At 34.6% G+C, this 24,272-nt stretch overlaps 1 protein-coding gene across 1 annotated transcript in view; it reads left to right on the plus strand.

Moving 5' to 3' along the window:
- The window catches only part of CDH20 (cadherin 20), a 286,461-nt gene that overhangs the window by 216,248 nt on the left and 45,941 nt on the right, over positions 1-24,272 (plus strand). The window contains exons 3-6 of the mRNA XM_051969897.1: positions 2,998-3,389; positions 14,821-15,115; positions 15,727-15,846; positions 20,298-20,465. Coding sequence (XP_051825857.1) covers positions 3,144-3,389; positions 14,821-15,115; positions 15,727-15,846; positions 20,298-20,465 — 829 coding nt within the window. The 5' untranslated portion in view covers positions 2,998-3,143. The remainder of the gene's footprint in view (positions 1-2,997; positions 3,390-14,820; positions 15,116-15,726; positions 15,847-20,297; positions 20,466-24,272) is intronic.

Raw genomic sequence — 24,272 nt, forward strand, 5'->3', positions numbered from 1 at the left:
TAGTTATATTATAGTTTTCACAGTTTATTTTTATAATATGAAGGCAACATGATTTATCAGAGTACTTGGAGTACAGGAAAGACTTGGATTTAAATTATTCCTTTAATATTCATTAGCCATTTGCTCATGGTCAAGTCATTTATTTCTCTGGGCCTTTGTTTTTATATCTATAAGCATAAAAATAGGATAATAATAAAAAAATTTTACAAGATTGGTATAAGGATCCAATGAGATAATATATGTGCAAAATTTTGTAAACCTAAAATACTCTATCAACAATAGCTGTTGTTATAATTAAAATTCACTCTCATATTTCATGTGATGTTGATCTTAACGACTTTGTGAAGTAGAAAAGACAGATTTCATTCATAGACATTAGAACTATAGATTGAGAGCTAAAAGGGATCTTAAAAGCTATCTATAGAAGGCAACCATCTCATTTTAGCAATAATGAACTGAAAGTCCATGGGTATTAAGTTATTTTCTCAAGATCATACAGGTAATGTATCAGAGAAAGGATTCTAAGTCAAAAACTCCTTCTACACCTAAGAAAATATTCATTTCATAAAGCTTTTATGTGTCTTATTTGTAGCTATTGTCTGGATGGGGCAGTTAGGAGGAAGGGGAAGAAGAGCCATTTTCTTCTTACATTTTTCCCTAATAATGTATCATGACCATAGATCACTACCTTATTCATCCTGAGATAGCATAACTCTTTCTTTCAGAATTTCCAAGTAAACAAGTTATGATACATAAATATAATGGAATGTTACTGCCCTCTAAGAAACCATGCATATGATAAATTCTGAATAGATGCAGAAACCTCATATATAAAACTTATATAAACTGATGTAATATAAGTAGGTGGTACAGTGGATGCAGTGTTGGACCTTGAGTCAGAGACTCATTTTCTTGAGTTCAAATCTGACTTCAAACACTTACTAGCTGTATGATTCACAGCAAATCACTTAACCCTATTTGCCTCAATTTCACATATGTAAAATGAATTGGAGAAGGAAATAGCAAAGCATTCCAGTATTTTTGCCAAGAAAACTTCAAATAAAATCATAAATAGTGAGACCCAACTGAAATGACTAAACAACAAAAATGAACTAATACAAGTGGGGTAAGCAGAACCAGGAAAATTATATATACCATTATTATCACAATGTAAATGGAAAGAACAACCTATGCAATTCAGTTCTATGAATTAACCCCCAAAGAAGAGGTATGAGAATGAGACAGAGAGGACTATGAGTATAGAGCACTACATATGATGTAGTTTCAGTTAATGAATTGCTGAACAACTTGCTTAATTATCTTTTTATTCTTCTTTTTTAAGTCTGTTATTATAAAGAATGGCTTTCTAGGAGATATGGGGGAGGGATATATTACATAGTACAGGTAATATAAAAACAAAATGTAGAAATAATTTTTAATTCCTACTCTTAGAAATTAGAATTTCTTTTTCTAGAATGCTATCCCATCAACAGAAATAGGAACAACTTTCTTTGGACTACTTTATGTCCATAGGGTCAGAAAGAGAGAAACCTCTTACTCTTTCTTCTACTAATCTATAACCTACTACTATAACAGCAGCATAATTGTGTTTTTCACTGAGGTTTATCATCCTAAATAGTATGCATCTGGTTTGCTCTTCATTTTGTTTTAAGAGTTCTAGCTTTTCAAATGATCATTCTCTCCCATTTTGCTGTATTCATTTTTAAAATGTTCTTCATTCCTTCATCCTTTCTTAGTAGTTATCACTTATTCATGCAGAAATATGAAATAAGTATTAAATGTCTTTTTAATCCTTGACAATTTTAGCTGTGAGGATTTGAGAGCCATTTCATTGAAGTTTTTGTATGTTGGGGGCAGGAGGAGAGCTCGTTTCAATGCATTTAATTTATACTCATAAAAAAAGGGAATATTATATAATTGCTAAATCCAAACACACATATTGAAGAGTCTGTTTGTTCTGATAGGCAAACAAAAGTCCTTAGAATGAATTGTGGTAATATTAGATCCACAAGGATATTGAAGCTATTTTGACAGGGTCCTCTAGTACTCTACCACCTCATTAAACCCATCCAAATCTGGGAAGAATAGATTTCTATAATCCCTAAAGCAGAAGTGAGGTCACTAGCTAATCTGACTTCACAGCAACAAAGGAACCTCAAGGGATGAAAAAGTGTCCCCTGATGAAAGTCCACATTCCTTTGCCTAAACAAGCCTTTCACACTTAAGCAGGAAAAATGTGTTGGTTTGACTCTCTTAGCCAGCCTACAGTAGCATGTGACCATCAGGCCTTTAAAGCCTTTTGTGGATGATATAATGATTAACTGACCGTTCAAATCCTAGAAATGTCACATTAGCAGCCCCTATCAGCTCCTGGGAGAGGAGGCAGCAGAGTGTGAAACTTGAATTCCACAATGGACCCGAAAGAATGATTAAAGTCACAAGTGATTCACAGCAGCTTATAAATGAAATCCAAGTTTGGCAATGTTATCAAGGACAGGGGGCAGATACTGGAAAGTAGTAACAAGACCAGGCTTGTTTTTGTTTTTATTTTTCAATAAACCAAGAAAGGCTATTCTCCTAATGGAAATATTAGTTATCTGTTGTAAATTTTGGAAGTGAGTACTATTTTTAAATGTTTGGGGAGGTTGTCTGATGATAAATATTTCAAAGAGTATACTATTAATTCAAGCCAATCAATAATACAGCAAAACCCTGCAGCTAAGTTACCAAAAGAGAAGAAATTTATTCGCTAGCTGCATCCCCAATGAAATCCATATCTAAAGGTTTAGAACTACAGATAGCAAGATTTTTACCAAAATATTATTCATTACCTAAACATTACTGAAGTGATAGCATGTCATGACTTTTTAATTCTTTGAGTAGAGAACTGAATACTTATTTGTGTTTCTTGAGAACTTGCTCAAACACAAGGGAGGAACTCGACATCATCAAAGTGTCTTTTGTCTAACTTGACAGGAAATCATCCTTCAAGTGGTCAGACTTCAAGCAGGATCTTGTTTGAAATATCTAAGGGCCCAATAAACTGAAGTTTTTCAACTCAAGGAATTGCCGAACCCTAGTGACTTTTCTTTTGCTTTATCTTTTGACACCCTGGCAAACCCATGTGGACCTCTGGTAGAATGAGCAAAGCAAAGAGTTGGCTTGGACTTGGAATGTCCTTGTATTTTTGTGGATTGATGGACCTTACAACCACTGTGCTGTCTGTCACTCCTACACCCCTCAAAGAACTGGAAGTACATCTGTTGGACAAGACACATTTGCACCATCGAATGAAAAGAAGTTGGGTTTGGAATCAATTCTTTGTTCTGGAAGAATACACTGGCACTGACCCTTTGTATGTTGGCAAGGTAAGAATGACAACATAAAAATAAAACATGCACTATGTGGGGATGGGAGAAAGAATCAGTAACAATGGTGAATTTAAATGCAACATCAATCAATTTTATTTCAGGATCATGAATATAAAATTTATTCACATAGTAGTATGGACATTGTACTTTGCATATGGGAAGCACTTCATATATACTTTGTTGATGAAGGGATGTTATTTTATGCCAGAAACTGTGTTCTATATACCCAGATATAGTTACAAGGACATATAGCAATGCATCCATGATAAGTAAATGATGTCTATGAAAATTGAAAATTCATCTTTGTTATTTACTCCCCTCATATAAATGTTTTGGGATGATGCCTGATCATAAATATTTCAAAGAGCATACTTTTAATTCAAGCTAATCAATAATACAGAATGGTTTATAGCATGTGGAGTGTGACTACATACATAGCCAGCTATATATAATACCTGTGTCTGGGACTTGAAAAAGTGCTTAACATAAGTGAAATGAGTTTTAAATGTCTTTTTAATCCTCACCCATTTCAGTAGTTGACAGCCATCTCATATGAGCTTTTACACAGTAGAAAAGGGAAAGGCAAACATTTTGGTAGACAGATGGGAAAGTATCACTTGTTTTGCTAGATTATCTGCCAAAGAGCGCTGTTTCCCGACCTTCACATCCCAAAGGCAAGAAGAAGTAGAAATAAAAGTATGGAGGAGAAAACACTTTCCCAGAAAAGTAGTAAGCTTCCTCAGTGACAGTAACATGAGGGAGGAAAGGCTAAAGAAGGGAAGCTGCCTCCAGGGTGGTACAAGATAGAGAAGAAGGAAACCCCTAGGGTAGTATGTCAGGGCAGAGAGAATACTATACTTGGTAAAATTAGAAATATTAGATTTGCATTCTGCTTTTGACACTTACTAGCTATGGGTCTATGAATCTTATTTTTCTCCTTTGTAAAGTGAGACTAATAAAAAATGAATAATAAAAACATATATTGAGTGCTTTGAATAAGCTAAATAAGCTAAAAAATGAAGACAATGCCCACCATTAAGGATATTCTAATAGGGAGAGACAACATATAGGATTTTTCAGCTGCAAATTATGCTTTTAGAACCAATTTTATATGGTAGTAGGCTCAAATGAAATAACACACATAAAGTGAGTTTAACGTGGCAGGTATGTCAGTTACTATTATTACAAAGGAATAAGGTTGACGACTACAAAAGGTAATGCGATATTTCAGATAGAGACCATGTGGGTTCCTAACAATGATGATTACAAAAAACAATATCTTGTGTTTATGTATTTTTTGTCATTTTTAAAAGAGATGTCTATTTGTTATCCCAGGTTCTGGCCTTAAAAAAAGGAAAAGAAAAACAAATGTCAACCCTACACACAGACTCTAGCCATAGTCTTCAGAAACTTTTGTAGACTTTTAAAAATGGAATTACAATGAATATTTTTTGTTTATCTTGCTTGTTTAAATGCTGGACTTTCTCTTATTTTATAATTGAATTTTAATCAGAGAACTATTCAATAAAAGCAGCAAAGTAAAAGAAAATTTGAGCTAGAGAACTAAATTGAAAAATAAAAAAGAATTCTATTAAGTGATAACTTAAAGGTAGATGATTATGGCCACTCTCTCCCCAGGAACAGAAAGATGTTGTGAACCTAAGTTACTGGGAAGAAAATCTTCCAGAGTTTAAAGCTTCAGAAATGCTTCTCATCCTCCATATTCAACCACTTACCAAATTTTATAAATAGGTCCTCCTCAGCATTTCAAAAAATCAATTGTTTCCTCTCAATTCCCCTTGGTCTCAGCCTAGTTCATGTTTTTATCTCTTTATACCTAGAAAAAAAATCAAACTGTCTCTTTTTTCTATCTCTAATCCACCTGACACACTTCTGACACATTCATCTTCTTAAATGCAGTTTTCATCATATTTCATCATATTTCCTTTATTAGGAGCTTAATATGGCTCACTAAGGCTTATTATACAAAACTTAAACTCTTCTGTTCCATCATTTGATCATCTCCACTACCTACTTTTACTGACCATCATTCTCTCTCACTATTCCCCAATAGATGTTCAAGAACCACTTCACTTCCTCCTTGAAACTTTCCTCATTGTACTCCTTTCTATAATGATTTCTCCCTTGTTCTGAGTCTCTAAAGCACTTGTTTAACCTAAGTTGCTTTCTACATTCATGTTTGTGAATCTCCTCTCTAACTCAGGTGTTCTTAAGGTTTTCTGCATTAGTAATCTGGTGAAGCCTATGGACTCCCTATCAAAATAGTATTTGTAAATGCACAAAATAAAATAAAATGATTGTGAAGGAAACCAAAGGTCAATAAGAATAAAAATATATTTTCCTTCCAAGTTCACAGTTTCCCTATAACCTATACATGAATCCCTTATCTATGGACTCTAGGTTAAGAATATTTGCTCTAAATAGAGATGTTTTGTGTCACTGCAGGGGAAAAATAAATATCGAAAATAAATAAATAGCAACAAGTCTATATAAAATAAGTGAAGGAAGCTATTCTCAAGGATTTTGTTCCTTTTATTCTCCTTTTGTTTCCTGATTATGCTCTTTGGCACAACTGATGGCTCAGTGCTCTTTGAAGGAGAGAATGGAAATCATTGGATTGAAAGTAGAGTGAAGACCCAAGGATTATTTACATATGCTAATTATATAGTATCCTCTTTTCTCAAGACCAAAGAATCACAAACCCAGGCCTTTCCTATAAACTCCAGAAACATCAAGCAAGGCACTAAATGGAAGCTATAATCATTGATGGGGAAAGGCAAATGCAAAAGACCATCATAGTATTTAGAAGTAGAAAAATGGACTGAGTTGTACTAGAAATAATAATTGAATATGGAGTTAAGCTCTGCATTTAAATCCTGCTACTTTTTATCTGTGCCTCCCTTCAACCTTCTGTTTAACATCCTTGTACTTCAATTTCCTCATTTGTAAAATGAGGGGTTCAAAAATAGATGCTATATAAGGTCCTTTGTAACTCAAAGTCTATAATCCTAGGACAGGAGCAGCATCCAGGTTAGCCATATGGTCTGGGATGCCAACCAGTGGAGTCCTAGTAGATCCAGTTTTTCATAAGAAAAAAAGTACACACAACATACTTCTAAATTTAATCTGAATTAAGAACTTTTTCTCCATCTCTCAGTTAATAAAAAATTATTTAAAAGCTTACTATGTGTCAGCCACTGTAGTAAGTGTTGAGGATGCAAAGAAAGGGAAAAGACAATTCCCTTTTCAAGGCATTTACACTCTAATGAGGAAGACAACAAATACAAAGTAATTGACAGGAAGGAGGAGTAAGAGGAAGAGGGAAAAGAGGGAAAGAGGGCATTTGGCATGGGTGGGTCATTGAGGAGGGGAGGACAATAAAGTCCTGCAGCCCTATGGTGTCTACCCTAGGCTCTTCTTTAAATAGAAGATCTGGAAAGAATTCTCAGATGCTCACTCTCCATCCCCTCCATTAAAAAGAGGGAAGGCCCCCAAGGGCAGGGGGTACTGGAGAAGAATGAATTTCAGAGTCAATTTTGGTCTTTCAGGAAGATGAGTTTCTGGAGACAGTGATGGGTATTCCAGGTGAGCAGCCATATGGGAAATGAATCTCTCACTTTCAAAAGTCTAGAAAATTAACTAAACAATAAACCAAACCCTGATTTGTAGCATTTGCTGATTTCTGGGGCATAAATGCTCACACTGAAAATTCAACAATTAATTCTCAGAGTCCTTTCAAGCTGTCTCCAGAACACTCTTGCTACCTTCAAGAGCATAGGAATGCATAGGAATTGCCAGTAGTCAGGTGCTACTCTTGCCTTCTCTTTATTATCAATAACTCAACAAGCATTTTTATGGTCTCTAATATATTTCAGGAACTGTGTTAGGCTTTGGGGACACCAATATAAAAACCATTCCTGTCCTCAAAGAACTTATATTCTACCAAAGAATTGTCAACTTCATATAGATCTGAAATAAGGAGTCAGCTAACACAGTGAGGAAGAGGGCAAAGTTGGGACCCCAACTCCAGCCCTAGCTCCAGCTGATGTGGATGATGTAGATGCCAGATGATAGTAGGCACTAAAAGTTGGGGTTCAGTCATGTGAAGAATTCACAATGGCCATTCTCTCTGGCAAAAGGTATATTTATTTAGGGAAGAGATTACAAAGCAAATGAAAGGATGTAGTAGACATCAATAATGTTAAATATGAAATAGAGTGGAAAAGCATACTAAAGACAAGGTCCTCAAAGAAACTCACAATTATCCAGGAGAAAGGAAACATCCATGATATTGGGGCATGTCCTTAGCAGGCAGGCTAAATCCTAAAAGTGACTTAGTACCCTAAAAGAGGTATTTTATGCCTCTTTATCCTTTATACTTCACTTTATAAGGTTAAGAAGTGAGGATGGGAAGTTTTGTGAAGTTAGTAGAGATACCATGTAGCTTCGGGGAAGGACATCACAAAGCAGAGTGCTATGGCAGACTGACCCAAAGAAAGGCAGCAGCAACAGATGTCTCAGAAGTAGATTTTATGGGGAAAATTTAATCTCAGGGACATGACAGGGATTTCTGACAGGACATGGCAAGGTGAGACTGCTCCAAACGCTATAGATGGTTGGTCTCAGGGGTTTGACATAACTTGGATTTCAGACTGGAGGACCTCCTCAGAGGGTGGGAGCATGGAGCTAAACTGATCACTATCAAAGCCTTTTCCCTACCTGCCCCAGGAAACAAATCTATCAGTACTCCAGTTTCTCACAGCCAGCTGCATTCAGCCATCCAAGACCTAATAATAGGGATGGGAACTTTGAGTGCCTGGAAGCTTATTTGATTTTGCTTTGGTGAGCAATTATGTGCCCATCCCTTGGCCCTGAAGATCCAGACCACCAAGTAGGAATTACCTTCTGATGTATGTGAATGGGAGCTCAACAGTCGCAGGGGTCCTCAAACTACGGCCCAGCAGGCCAGATGCAGCAGCTGAGGACGATTATCCCCCTCACCCAGGGCTATGAAGTTTCTTTATTTAAAGGCCCACAAAACAAAGTTTTTGTTTTTACTATAGTCCGGCCCTCCAACAGTCTGAGGGACAGTGAACTGGACCCCTATTTAAAAAGTTTGAGGACCCCTTGTTGAGAGTGTCTTCTGGGACCAGTACAAAGGAAAGAGTTGTTATATCTGATTCAAGTGCCAGTTAGGTAACTGTAGAGATATCCCTATGATGGGGAGGGGCATGGAGTGGGACAAAAGGACCTTATCACACAATGGCAGGCTGGAACAAGGCTAAATTATTGATTCCTGTGCCTGATTATATGTGCACCTGAAAAGGCATTATATGTTCAATGTTGCACAGAGAATTTAGGTACAAATTCCACCTCTGATAAAACATATTAGCTGTATGACCCTGGGCAAGTCACTTAAGCTCCTTGCTCTCATGTGCAAAACAAGAATAAGAAGGCCTCTGAGATATGTTCCAGCTCTATATTTAGAATATATCCATCACTTTTTCCAGGTATTATTTTTCTTTCCTTTTGGCAGATAATAAGTATATAACTCCCTGCAGCTCCCGGGATGTTTGACTTCTTGTCTCCTTGACCTCCCTTCCACGTCTGTTTAGAAAGCCTGCCACTGTATTTGCTCATTTCAAGAAGAACTTCTATAACAATTAGCAGCAGTAATTGGTGTTGCCTTTATAGAATCTGCACTGAGATTCCCAGGGACCATTAGAATAGCAAGTCCCAGCTAGATTATATTGACATACACAAAGAGGAAAAGCCACAGGAGGCCTATGCCAGGTTCCAAGGACCAAACTCTTACTAAAGTCAACAATGTTACTGGAAAGGACTAATCCTTAGATCTTTAATAACAAAGCAGTTTAATTACTTTTTTTATATTTTTCAAACCAACCCAATTTTTAGTATTCTGAAGGTGCCAGCCTGTTACCTTTGAGACTTTCCCTAATGAATTTAGAGTTCTTAGACATGTGGGTATATTCACTTGTGTCACTCTGTCCTGCAAATGTTTAAAAGAAATATGAGATTTGCTTCCAGGATGTACATGGGTATGTTCTGCTGATTACAGCTAAGAATCAATATTGAATCATTTTCAACTCTGCTACTCATTTGCTTTGTGACCCAGAGCAAGTATGTTAACTTCTATTCTTCAGTTTCCCCTGGAGAAAGTATATACCTGGAAGCTCATACAAATGTTATAAGCTCTAATTTTAAAAGTCAGAGAAGTACATTAAGTTCTCTAGGGGTATGTACTATGTAAACACAAAGTGGTAATCTGCTCTTCCTTACACCAGGGATTCCCCCTATTCAAGAATAAAAATGCTTCCTCTTTGTCCCTTTGGATTCGGCCCTTTAGCCACCAAGTTATTAAACTAAAGAAGGGAGAAACTGCTACCTGAGCTATACATAGTAGATCACACCAGCTAGGGTTCCCATGTTCTTTTCCACAGAGAACAATAGATAGATAGATACTTGTAGAAAAAGCATAGGAAAAAAGAAGATTTCTTAAGGGAAAATTAGACCAGCTTCTTCAGGTAGAACTACATACTATTTATTATCTCCTATCACTATAAGGACAGCCAGACATAGTGGACAGAGTACTGGACCTGCAGTCAGGAAGATTCATTCTCCTGAGTTCAAATCTTGCCTCAAACATTTACTGTGTGACCTTACTTCCTTCACCTGTAAAATAAGCTGGAGAAGGAAACAGCAAATCACTCCAGTATCTTTGCCAAAAAACCTCAAAATGGGGTCATAAAGAGTCAGACATGAGGAAACAACCTCCTAGATTGTCCTAACTTCTTTTTCCTCCTGCATTTCATGCAGGTCTTCTAGTACAGACCTACTTTTTAAAACTAACAGAAGGTTCAGTCTTCAGCAATAAGAGACACTTTCTAATTGTTGTCATAGCAATTCTCCTTTTATGATCCAGTGAAGAAAAATAGCCGATTGTTTTGAAGAGGTTTTTTGGTTTGTTTGTTTCTTCATTTAATAATAGCAATAGGCCACAGCTTTATCCCAACAGATAATATGAAGACTATAGGAACTATAGACTGTGGGCTCAGGGAGGGAAAGAGAGTATTATAGAACTTTAAAAGGAATATCAGAGTTTAGCTCATAACAATTAATTTCTTTCCCTTTAAATATGCAGAAAAGGATTTTCCTTCTTCTCTGAATGCTTTTTAAAAAGTATATTTTTAGACTTGTGATTTCATTGATGTAAAGAACTCCTACTGAGCAAAGTCTCTTTATCAATGAAGATTTGCAATCTAAAGCCTTAGCTGGTAATCCAGGAATACTGATATCAGTTATCCTGGACCCTACAAATATTGTATCAGAAGAAGGCCATAAAGCCAAATTATCTTAACTCTAAGGCACTGGATGTGGAGTCCTAATTAGATAGGAGTTAAATCCAATCTCTGCTCTTTATTCTTAGCCCCACTTTACAAAACAGTGAAATTAGGAAGTTGGACAAGATTACTAAAAAGGTTTCTTCCATATTTATATTTATGATTTTATGATCTTCTAAATAACGTCATCAGTCATGAGGAACAGGAGGAGAAAAGGAGCCTTCTTAATGAGAAAAAGTAAAGGTGATTTCAATAATAGGAATAGCTAACATTTATCTAGCCCTTTATGAATATTTTCTCCTTTTATATTTGCAACAATTCTATCAGCTGAGTGCTATTATCATCCATACTTTAAAGATAAAGAAACTGAGGCAGAGAAAAGCTAAGTGGCTTCTCAGGGTCACATAGCTAGTAAGTACATGATGTATTACTAATTTGATGGACCATACAGTACTAATTTAATACATCAAAAGGACATTATAAAAAAAATAATTCAGAAGAATTTGACAAGGAAAGGGAGATAGAGACATAGAATCTGCACTGTAACATTCTTATCTTAATTCTTTTAGGTTGGCATTTTAGTATACATAGTAAAACTGGTATTGAAGATAGTATAGATGGATTTGTGCTCTAGACAGTGAGCTGATGCCAGAATTAGGAAGATCTGGGTTCAAGACCTGATTCTGGCAAATATGTATGACATTAGTCTAAGTCTCTTAACCTTTAAATATACTGGACAATTCTCTAAAATAAATCTAATTAAGATTAATTAATCAATTTACTAATTAATTGCTACTGAGAAGCCTTGATACAGAAAGGTGCACAAAGGGTCAGATATAACTGAAACAAGTGAACAACAATAAAATGGAAACATAAGAAAATTAGATCAGCAAAGATGGTTGAACAATATGTATTGGTCATATTGTACTATGACTCAATACTATGTATTGAGTATCTATGTTACTATGTAGTATGATTTTATTTTTATTCCTTTTTTCAATTTTCAAATTGTTATATGGAATGATAGGAATTTTGTAGGAATGGTTATACAATTTCTCTGAAATTCTCTGACTCTATCACTGTTTTAGAATTTTATGAGATTATAGAGGCCGTCTTGTCCAATTCATACCTAAAGAAAAATCCCCCAGCAAAATCCACTTATATAAACACTGCTTAATAATCTTGGGAGCTTACTACCTCAGGAAACAGCACATACCATTTTCCAAAAGAGACCTATTGTTAGGAATATCTTTCCATTGAGCTGAAATTTGCCAACTCTCTCCTCCACCCCACCCCCTTAATTTGTTTTAACATGATTTAAATTTCTTTCTTACTTTACAATCTGCCATTACCTAAAATAAGCTCTTTCAACTTAAGTTATAAAGAATTGTGTGCTTCTTCTCTAAGGTATCATTCTTTATTAAAGGGGGAATAAATATAGTCTTCAGTTTTAACCAAAGGCAGTTCCAACACACAGCAGAGTTACAAATAGGATGGATTTCTATTTATGTATAACCAGATCCAAATAGAATAAGTATCTACTGTGTAGAGGCAGAGTCATGCCCCCATGCTTTCTGAACTGTTTAAATAGAAGGTTTCAATTGTGAGAAATAATAGGACAGCATGCTGGATGTAGAAATGCAAGAACATCATATTTTAAATAGAATTTTTAAGTGGGGAAAAATACTTGGTTTTTTCTCACTCTATTTTATTCTCTTATTTCTCTCCTTTAGATAAGACATGGCATTCTCTAGGCAGCAAAATAGCTGCTTCCATTATTTTGTAGTGAGTCAATCTGAGACCCATTCAAATTCAGCAATAGTCCCCAACCTTCTTGTAAAAGAGTGCTTTATATGTATTTTCAGGTCTCTTCTATGACTCTATGCCCTTTAATTACTAGCAGGCATCTTCATATTTACACTATACTAGTAAATTCAAATAGTCAGGTACAACTTTGACCCTCTGTGACCATGCATGAGAATTGTACTTACTGGAAGAATCCAGTGCATGTGTTCCCCCTTAACCCCATTACAGCACCAGAGTTCTAAAGGGAGACAAGAAAATCTGTGTGTATTAATACCCTTCTGGCTAACCATGTATGGCATAAATGACAACATCTGTTGTCTTTTTTTGTAAATTAATCATAAGAAACTATTCACTGGAAAAAATGTTAGTACTAACAATCTGGGTCACATTGGAATTGGCAGCAATGGACTGAATTTAACCATTGCCCCAGTCAATGGTTATTTACTATTGTTATTGCCCCAGTCAAAACTGAAGTCAAACTCTTTCTCTTCATTACAGCTTGGAGGTAAGACTGAGTTCACAAGGGTTTGGCTAAAGTAGTCTAAGCCCAGAAAGTTTTATCAACCTGAAAATTCTTCTGCTCCTTAGAAAACAAAGATAATTTAAATTCAAAAAGGTGTTTTACCAAAGGATTAGCCACCAGGCAATAAACTTCTTTGTCCATAATAACACATAGCTGGCATTAGTGCTTTAAGGTTTGCAAAGTACTTTAACCCATTTGATCTTCATAACAACCCTGTAAGATAGATGCTAAGATTATTCTCATTTTATAGATGAAACTACTGAGGCAATATGAGGTTAATTTGCCTAAGACCACACATCCAGTAAGTGTTTGAATAAAGATTTCAAGTCAGCCTTCTAGATTCCAGGCCCAGCACTATCTTCTGTTACATCTAGCTATTTATTATAATTATTATCATTATTAATCAATTTATGTTGCTCTTATTGTTATATCAGTGTTTCTCCATGCCCAAATTCATTGTGTTAAAACTCATAATACAGGGTCTAAGATAATAATAACATAGTTCATTTCCTTAGAGGATTATGAGAATACCACTGAAAAAGAAATGTAAAGAAAGTGGTACTTCTTCCTACATATGTCAATTCTTATTTATACATGTATTACCCAATCTAATTCGATAAGCACCATTTAGCATCTTTTGGGTTGCAAGATACTTTGCTAAGATCAAGAAATAAGAAAGAAAAGACACACACACATAAATAGTTTCTGCTCTCAAAGATCATTCCATTTTGTAGTGGGAGGAAGGCTACACAACATGTTAACATACACGTATATATGTGATCCTTTAAAGAGAGAGAGAGCATTAGGATAGCACATGAACATGGATTATGTTCTAGACACAGACTACACACTATACAAAAATACTGAGGTGGGAGGGAGAAATCTGAGTGGAGTAGAGTACTTGAAAAGTAGAAATTTGAATAAGCTTAAAAAGGTAGGCTAGATGTGATTGTGATGACCAAAATCAGGGCCAGCAAATATGGTAATTCAACTCTCTCTGAACAATCAGCTCAATTCAGACCTATGAAGATTCCCTTGATTCTTAGTTCAAGGAGAAATATCATCTTGTTCAAGGAAAGGATGTAATCATGGAGTTGAACTGGCAACCATGCAGTTAAATTCTATATCTGTCTACTGACAGATTACATTAGGGGCTGCCATCCACTTTTTAGCCAATTTGAATCTTCATAAAATGAAATGCTTTTGTAACTTATTGCCCAAACACCTTCTTTTTTAAAAAATGACAAAAAAAATTAATTTTCTATAATTCAGGTCATTAAATGGTAAGCTTTTGGGCACGGAGTCTTATTTTAAATGCAACTTCTTGTCTACTCAAGCAAATAAAAAAAATATTTCTTTGGTTTATTCTCTCTCTGGATTTAGAAGTTCTACTTCCTAGATTCCTGATACTATAGTTTTATTGGAAATTTTTCCAGGTAACAGTCAATGTCTTGACCTTGGAGGTTGTCATGTGTATTTTAAATTGTCTTTTATGGATAATTTGAAGTATATTTTTCCAGCTTTTAAGCTGATTCTTTGATATGTCCTTGTTCAATGTAAAACAGTGTCTGTAGATAAATGCTGATAAATGTTACCCAAAAACTACCTCTTTATTTTGAAAAGCGTTAAAGAATTCTGGCAGAATTGAAATTTAATTTGCCAAGTTTCATTCACTAGATATGCTTGTTTTCTTAATAGAATCTTTCTTTTCCTGCAGCTTCATTCAGATATGGACAGGGGTGACGGGTCTATCAAATACATTCTGTCAGGAGAAGGAGCTGGGATTGTATTCACAATCGATGATACTACTGGAGACATCCATGCAATCCAGAGACTGGATCGAGAAGAAAGGGCCCAATACACATTAAGGGCACAAGCCCTGGACAGGCGGACAGGCAGACCAATGGAGCCTGAGTCAGAGTTCATTATTAAAATCCAAGACATCAATGATAATGAACCTAAATTCCTAGATGGACCTTATGTAGCCACTGTGCCAGAAATGTCCCCTGTAGGTAAGATGATGCTAAAGACTCACTGTCACAAATAACAACTGACATTTAGACTATCCCTAATGCATCCACTGAGAATGAGAGATTATGCAAAATTTACAAATTTTAAAGTAAAATTCAAAAGGTCAGTAAGACCAGATGATCCTTTAAAATTTAACATGAAACCACTTGACTATAAGAATTAACTACAATTTTAAATAAACCTGATTTCATAATACAGTTCAGGGTTTTTTGTTGTTGTTGTTGTTAATTTGATGGGTTTTTTAAATCTGTTTGGGAAAAATATTTTAATATCACAAAAAGAGAAAGTAAATATGTGAGCTGCATGTAAAGATTCCATCAAAGAGCCATGAAACTGTCTTGTCTACTTGTGATAAATAGATAGATAGATAGATAGATAGATAGATAGATAGATAGATAGATAGACTAGTTTGATACAGGTCATATGTCCAAGACACTAAAGTAGTTATGAGATATGCCATAGAAACCGAAGGAACTCTATCCTCATTGAAATCCCACTCAACACTTCATAATGTGGTAGTAAGGGCCACTCAGGACTATTGTCCCTTCTTCCCAGATATGATTTTAACAAAGTTCCACTCTCTTTTTCTCAGGTACCTCAGTTATCCAGGTGACAGCAACCGACGCTGATGACCCAACATATGGGAACAGTGCCAGGGTAGTATACAGTATTCTTCAGGGTCAGCCATATTTTTCTGTGGACTCTAAAACAGGTATTATTCTACAAAAAGGATCAGAAAAGTGTGATATGTTTCCACACCATTTCATAACCACCTAATATGGGATTAACTGCTCAAAACTAACGCCTCAGTCAATTAAAAGAAATTTATTAAGGACTTTTAAGAAATTTATTAAGGCACTGTGGTAGGAGCCAGGGATACAAAGAAAAAATCATGGAGTTTTTTAGAGTTAGAAGACCACAGAGGTCATATTGAACTCACACTTCAATAAATAAATCCTTTCTTTAGCATCCCTGAGAAGTAATCATCCATTGTATACTTAAACAGTTCCAGTGGAGAAAAACTCCATTCCACTGTCTAACAATTTTAATTATGAATCAAAATCCATTTCCTTGTAATTTTAAATTACAAGGGTCCTAGTTCTGCTTTTTGAAACACTGGTTCCTTTTGTAATATGTTCATTTACAGCCAAAGATAGCATTAGCTTTTTGGCTGCTGTATCATACTGTTCACTTTTAGTGAACTTGCAATTCATTAAGATCCCCCTATACTTTTTTTTTAACATAAATTGCTATCAAGTTATACCTCTGCCATTTTGAATTTAATATTTTTTTCTCAATTTAAGTGCAGGAATTTCTAGAGATATAGTTATTTGGAATTAAGAAAAAAAGAATGCTATTATATAAATAGGAACATGTACCTCATAGGTCATGTAAAAACCTAAATGGAACTAAAAAGTTTCTTTTCCTGCCTCTCCCAACAATTTGCCATAGTCCTTAAAATCCTGCTGTTAGAATCATGAGTTTGCTTATGAAAAAGGCATCCTGATGAGAAAGGGATCACAGAAATTGGCATGAGAAGAGACCTAAATTTCAATTTCATCTCTGTCAGTTAACAAATTGCTGTGTGATTGTGGTCAAATAACAACCCCCCTAACGCTTTAGTTTCCTCATCTCTGAAATGATTGTAATAAAACTTGTCCAACTTATCTCACAGAGTAAGACAAGCATAATACAAATGTGAGTTGTTTTTGTTCAATTGTTATCTTTCAGAAGTTATTACATGAACAAAATCACATATTAATCCATGAAAACAATTGTAAAAAATTATTAGAACAAAATTTTTTTCTCTATCAAAGATAGTAGAACCACCACCTTGAATATTAAAATCCTTGAAATGCTTGCAGAAGGAGTAAAAATAGCTCTAAAGAAAAAAAAAAGATAAAAAAACACACACTTATAGTAAAGAACAAGCTCCTGAGAACTCAAGAGTCACTTCCATGCCATAATGAGGCACCAGAGTAAGATTTCAGCTTTGACTTGGGCAATTGCAGAATAGTTAAATTCAGTCCATTGCTGCCAACTGCATTGTGACCCAGATTGTTAGCACCAGCATTTTTCCAGTGAATACACAATAGGAACATACACATATATACTTGTGTGTATGTATGTATGTATGTATGTATTCCATGCTGGATGCAATACAGTTGGAAGGGTGCTGAGGAAGGGAGAATAACAAAGATATGAGAAAATCCTCAATTCTTTTTGATTGTTTTAAAAGTGACCACGAATATAATCAATTATTGACTTTTATGCCTATACAAAATTACTATGGGGGTGATCTGTATAAATAGAAGGAATGCTGATAAGACTATTAGTTGGGAATTAAGAGCTTCTTACAAATGATATTCAGTAAATAGACCCCACATTTTACTACATTACAATTAACTAAAAATAAAGAGAATATATAAATAATATAAAATATAGAGAATATAAAATCTCATTATACTTATTGCTTATTGATTATAAAAAAGCATTCAATTCCATAGAACAAAATGTCCATTAAAATTAGTATAAAAGAAGTACTAAGATATCTCCCTTTCATATATCATTCAATTCAAATCATTCAAAATTCCTTTGAAGAAATAATTGTCTTCAATGACTCTCTAATAACAAACTTAAAATCTGACCCAAAAGAACTAAAATAGGGAGATGATGGAAGAGATATGGCATAGAGTCCAGGTCAAAAAGATATTTTTGATAATTGATTAGGTGAATAATGCTTCTGTTTATAGATATTATTGTTTTAAAAATATCTAGCTCTAAGACATTTTAGTGCCTCCTGAACTTCTATAATCACTCACAAAAGTTTGGCCCACCTATCCACTCAATAAAAACTAATTGAAGAAAGAATGTCAGTTGCCCAGATTTCACCAAGAATCTGAATAGACACTCCACTGAGTTTATAGAATAGTTTATAAATCAAGGACAAACAGTCCAAAAGGGCAAGGAAATGGGCCCAAAGTTGATAAGATGGAGAATAGGATTATTTGCTTCTTGAAAATTGCAAAGCACTTTGAATCTATGCTTGCCACACTAGTAGTGGCCCATCCTGTCAATACAAATATGTTGCCAGTATTACAATAATCCTGCACGATCTGGAATATCACTGCTTGAGAAATGTACAGTGAGCAACAGAAATGTGTATGGTGGATATAAGCAGATTTCAGCATATAACTACTGAGGAACTCCTAGGATGAACAGAATTGTATAATAGAAAAAGAAGATGCACTCAAAAGGTAAGAGCAAAAGATGTCATATGGACAGCCAGAATGTTCCAATGGTATCCTCATGATTTGGGGAAAAGATGAGGAAAAATCTCCACCACATTGATTGGAATACCTATAGGAAACTTTTGGTCAACATGGATGAGACTCATATAGGAGGAACAGGCAAGAATGCATATCTGTTGATTTAGAGGGAATTCCAACTCAGTAAGTAATAGATCCATTTGATATCTTCATACTAGAAACAGAATGAATATTAGACCTGGAAGAGATCTTAAAACCCAAATAATCCAACACCTTGTTTTTATACATGAGTAAACAAAGATCCAGAGTTGTTAAATAATTTGACCAGAATCACACAATGAATTAGTGAAAAGACTGAAACTATAACTAATGTCTCTTGATTCCCAGACCAATATACTTTCTGTAACATACAACAGTGTGCTAATAGAAAGTAAGATCTTCCATAAAGAATGAGAGATCAATTTTTAAATGGGAAATAAAGGTTGGGAGTATGTGAAAATGCTTCTGATAAAGAAAAACCTTATGAAATAACATAATATGAAAATTAAAGAAAGGGGTGGCAGACATAGTATGCTTCAGAGGAAAAAATCTATTTTCTCCACAGAAGGAAGGGTAGGGAGGATATTACAGAAAAACTTGATATTATTAGTATAATTAGCATGGTTAGTAATTAATAGTATTAGCATTAACTATTAGAAATTTGTAATTTTCTCCCAAATCCTAAAGAGAAATTTTATTCACAATGCACCAAAATGTGAGTGGACAGAACATTGGTAGGATAATATTAATAAATCTTCAATATCCTAAACAAAATTACACATTATTTTGATACCTCCAAAGGGAGATCTATAAAATCAAGGTCAAATCACATGAAAAAGGTGCCCCATGAGGCAAAGAGAACATTTAAAAAGTAGAAAGTCTATATATTTCATTTTAGAAAGTTACCAGTGTAATTCAATATGAATATTATGGATCAAACTAGAAACTGTTTTTTCCTTTTTCATATAAAAATACTATTTAGTCACAAATGAGATTATAAATCTTGAAATGAATAAACCTTTCATCTTTTTTTTCATGACTATACTTAGTACTTCAAATGAACAGAAAGAACATATTTCCCAATTCATTATTGTCCACTGCTATATAATGGATCTGTAGCAGGATCCAAACAATATATTCCAATGCATTATGATTTCAATCTCATTTATTTCTTAAATGAAGCCCATGTCATTCCATAGCTGTTTTGATGTTGTTTGGAGAGATTTATACTTTATGCATGTTAAAAATAAACAACCCACAGAATATCCTTCATGTCTCAGGTTTACTGAATGTAGTAAACCGTGAGCTTGAAAGTAAGCAGAAGAAAAGCAAAATAGGAAAGAATAAAAACAAAGCAAAAAGGAAAATTTCTTCCTGATCCCAGCCTCATCTTCCTGTGGACTGAGGAATTGGGAAACAGCAAGACAAGAAAAGGTTAATTAAAGAAGAGGCCATTTTTACTACAAAGGTCTTTAAAATGAGAAAAAGAAAAGAGGAATTTCTTAACCATTCAGGGAGAAATAGCTCTGAGATGCTCTTTTCTTATGACCAAAAGTTCATTATCTTTGCTAAGTGAGAATAGGCAGAACTGGGTTTATCAGAGAAGTGCTGCTGCCCTCTCATGTTCCTTTTCAGTAATGTTACCAAAAGAAAAAGGTCTTATTTGAAACTGACTTTGCTGGAATATTTAGGGATTTGGGAATAAATTCAATAATACTTACTAACCTCAGTAATGTGAGCAATTTCTATTTTGATTTAATACTCACAACACATGACCCAAGAACTATTTCTTTCCAAACTGAAACTGAGATTTATAAATTGCCTTCTTAAGAACAGACTTTTTGCTATCCTGCAGGTGTAATTAGGACAGCACTCATGAACATGGACAGAGAAGCAAAAGAATACTATGAAGTGATTATACAAGCCAAGGATATGGGAGGACAGCTTGGAGGACTGGCTGGAACAACCACCGTCAATATTACCCTCTCTGATGTAAATGATAATCCACCACGATTCCCACAGAGTGAGTCTATGTCAAATATACCTGTAAAGTCTATGTTAGGCAAAATAGGATGAAATTGAGATCTGCTCATGAATTTTCTATTTCTTTTCCCACTTTCTCATTAAACTAAATAACTTTTAAAACCTCATTTACTAATTTTATTTATTAGCAAAGATACAGTCACAATTTACATAGCTTTTAATTTTTGATATAACTGTTTATTGTACACAGGATATTAAAATGTGTTTTCTTCTATACTTATACCTATCTAAATAAAAAGTAGCAATAATACTTTTGTGATTTTTAAATATTATTTAAGAAACTTGAAAAGAAATCATAATTATTTATAGGCAATGTTATAGTAGAAAGAGAGCATAATGCTTGAAATAAAATATAAGCTGCTTGAGAAAATGTTTTCTACATGTCTTTGTACCCTCTTGCCTATCACAGTGACAGTGACAAATCAGATGATTAAGAAATGCTTATTGAGATGATCTGAACTGAAGTCCAACAATCTGGGTTCAGCTACATAACATAAAGATACTTAGACAATTCTCTGAACCTCAGGTTCCTAAAATTGAGGAAATTAGCTTAAACAAGGTCCAAGATCCATTTCCTTTTTTAGATCCTGTGCCTAGGTTTACCTTCCAAATGATTAAAAATAATGAGATTCACACAAATTGAATAAAGTTTAGAACATATTTTCCCCATCAATATGTCCAGTTTTGTCCTCTTCTTGGTCACATTTCTCTTCTAGACCTCAAGTATTAGAGCAAGCTTGTCAATCACTTTAGCTTTAGAATTATCATTCAATCAATATTTATCAAACACTATATTTTAGATAGTATAGAGAATTCAAAAATACAAGAGACTGCTTACTCTCAAGAAGCTTACAATCGAAATAGAAAAATGAAAAAGGTACACATTTTTAAAAATCAAATAATTATAAACCATCACAATATAATTGGCAAATCAATACTAAGATGATATATAACATAATATGACATGATATTCCATGATATGATACAATATAATGAATAATCTATCATTACATATGACATTAAAAGGTAATATATAATTAAAAGGTAATATATAATATCACATAATATCATATAATAATATAACATAATGTGATATAAGCTATAGGCGTTTAAAAGGGGGGGGGGGAAGGAATTGCTCCTACCAGAAAGGTAGAACTTGAATGTGGATTGAAGAACAGAAAGGTAGACACAGAGAGAAAGGAGGTAGTTCCTATAGGATGAAGCCATATTGAGTCAATTGATTAATCAATCAATTAATAAACATTTATTAAGTTCCTGTTTTGTTTTAAGCATTTTGCTTAGTGCTGAGGATACAAATTCAGAAATGAAACAGTCCTTTCCCTCAAGGAGCTTATATTGTATTAGAGAGATAATACAGGAGTACACACAAAGTAATTCTGAATGAAATTAGTCAACAAGCATTTATTAAGCACCAATTATGTGCCAAGCACTTTGTTAAGCTCTGTGGATACAAATATAGAGAAAAAGAAAGACAATCCTTACTCTCAAATTACTTAATTCCAACAAAGGGTGGAGTGAGTGGCAAGACAGGAATGATGGAGAGGCTCATAGTGTAGCCTGATGAAAAATGAAAATATGGCTGATCTTAAAGCCTCCTTTAAATGGAGATTCTGGAACAAATTGACCAATCAGAGAGAAAATGTCTAAGGGTACTTCCAAAGCGTGAATTAGAACTTTCAGAAAGTAAAGTTTTCTGGGACATCAGGGGTAAATTCAGAAAAGAGGAATGCATGGTGGAAGAAAGCAATAACACCTAAAAAGATATTATAAAGAGGTATTTGTGTTCCTTTTCAGTAATGTGACCAAAAAGAAAAGGTCTCATTTGAAACTGACTTTTTTGGAATATTTGGGGATAAGTTAAAGTCCATGTCTATTGTGACTACGTCTTTGCTACTAAATAAAGCTAGTGAATGAGATATTAGAATTATTTAATTTAATGAGAAACTGGGAAAAGTATCAAAATTTCACACAAGGAATCCATGTTGAACATAGAGCTTCAGAAGAATCTTGAAGTAAACAAAGGATTATAGAAGGTGAGAAGGGAATGCATTCAAGGCAAGGGAAATAATTAAGGTAAAATTATGAAAACAAATAGTGTATGATATGTGAAAATCACCAAAAAGGTCAGTTTGATTGAACCATAGAGTTCTAGAAGCGAACTGTACAGAAATGGGCAAGACAAAGTAGAATAAACTCATCAATTTTCCATAAGGAGAAGTCGTAGCCAAATAATCAGGTTAGAAATAAATTGTGAAGAATCTTAAGTTCTAGGATAAAGAATTTTGGCTTCACTTTGTGAACAATTATAAACCTTAGATGTTTTACAACAAGGGAATGATATGATGAAAGGTTGTTTTAGAAAGATTCATCTGAAAGCAGTTCACATGGAGGATTGGAATGAGAAGCTAGAAATAAGAATGTGAATATAGAGGTCACTGGGAGAGACCTTCCAGGTAGCCATGGCAAGTGTTAAAGATGCAAAGAAAGTCAAAAGACAATCTGTTCTCAAGAGAATTTCATATTCTAATCATTAATATATGTCTTTGTTGGCATAGAACACTGGCTAGATTAAGATCTATGTGGGCATCAGGAATCTTGAGTTCTTTTTAAAGCTTTGTCATCAACTGTCCATGTAACCCTAAGCTTTACCTTACCTGGGTTTCTGTTGCTTCATCTCCAAAATGAAAGCATTAGACACTATAACAAATGTCCCTTCCATTTCTAAGACAATATAAACTGACAAAATATGTATGTAGGTCTTACTCACACAAGATATAATACTCCAGTGTTTCCCATAACAGGTCTTGTTTCATAACAACTTATTCTATTTCTAAAGTGACTGGAATCAGAAAACCAGGTACTGTTGGCACATCACAACTATTCCCCTTCAGCAGCTTTGACTTGCCAAGAATATGGCTAAATTCTCATCATACAAACATAATGAGTGCTTTGATGCAGCCTCCTTTCCCAAAGTTGTCTTAAAATTCAGGGCCTCTGTATTCAGGCTTTGTTGCAATTTGGGAAATGATTTAGGAGAGAAACCACATTCTTAGGAAACTGTCATTGTATATTTTTCTTCATTATTTAGTTATGACTCATTAAATGATGAGGATTGTTAACAATTTAGCTTTCTGGCAGCCAAGTATTTTGACAAAGATAAATGTCCATGGGTTTGGAAACAAGGCAGATTGGATTCTATGTCATGATGGAGAAAAGGATGGCGTTACCTTGATAACAGATGAAGTCAATGCTAGCAAGGGGATACTAGGTAATCCTTTCATAATGAAAAATCCATTCTGTATTCAGTGTTTTACACAGACCTGATACCATAACACAGAGAAAAAGATATGAGAATTGCTCCAAATATAGGCACCTAATGGTACTATTGGATTGGTAATTCCATTGGCATTCTATTTATATACCTCCACTGGGCCTTGGGGAAATTCACTTCCTATCACTCTCACTTCAACATGTATGACTTACATGACCTATAGCACTGGGAGAGAGGTCCCATTCACCAGCATGAACACCTACCCAAAGAGGGGAGATGTAGGTGTGAGCAATGTCTGCAGAGCAAACAAGTGGTTAGGTTTTAAGATCTATTCTATACTTCTTCCAAAGGCAGTTAATAAATTAGTTGATGATGCATTGCCAAAGCTATTTGGAGAGATACCTAAATTTAATTGAAAAAAGTAAAAGACTGGCACATGATGAAAATTTTTCCCAGGCCAAAAACAACATTTTTACTTTAAAAGGGGGAAGGGAC

Source organism: Antechinus flavipes, chromosome 1, assembly GCF_016432865.1.
Source record: "Antechinus flavipes isolate AdamAnt ecotype Samford, QLD, Australia chromosome 1, AdamAnt_v2, whole genome shotgun sequence".
NCBI lineage: Eukaryota > Metazoa > Chordata > Mammalia > Dasyuromorphia > Dasyuridae > Antechinus > Antechinus flavipes.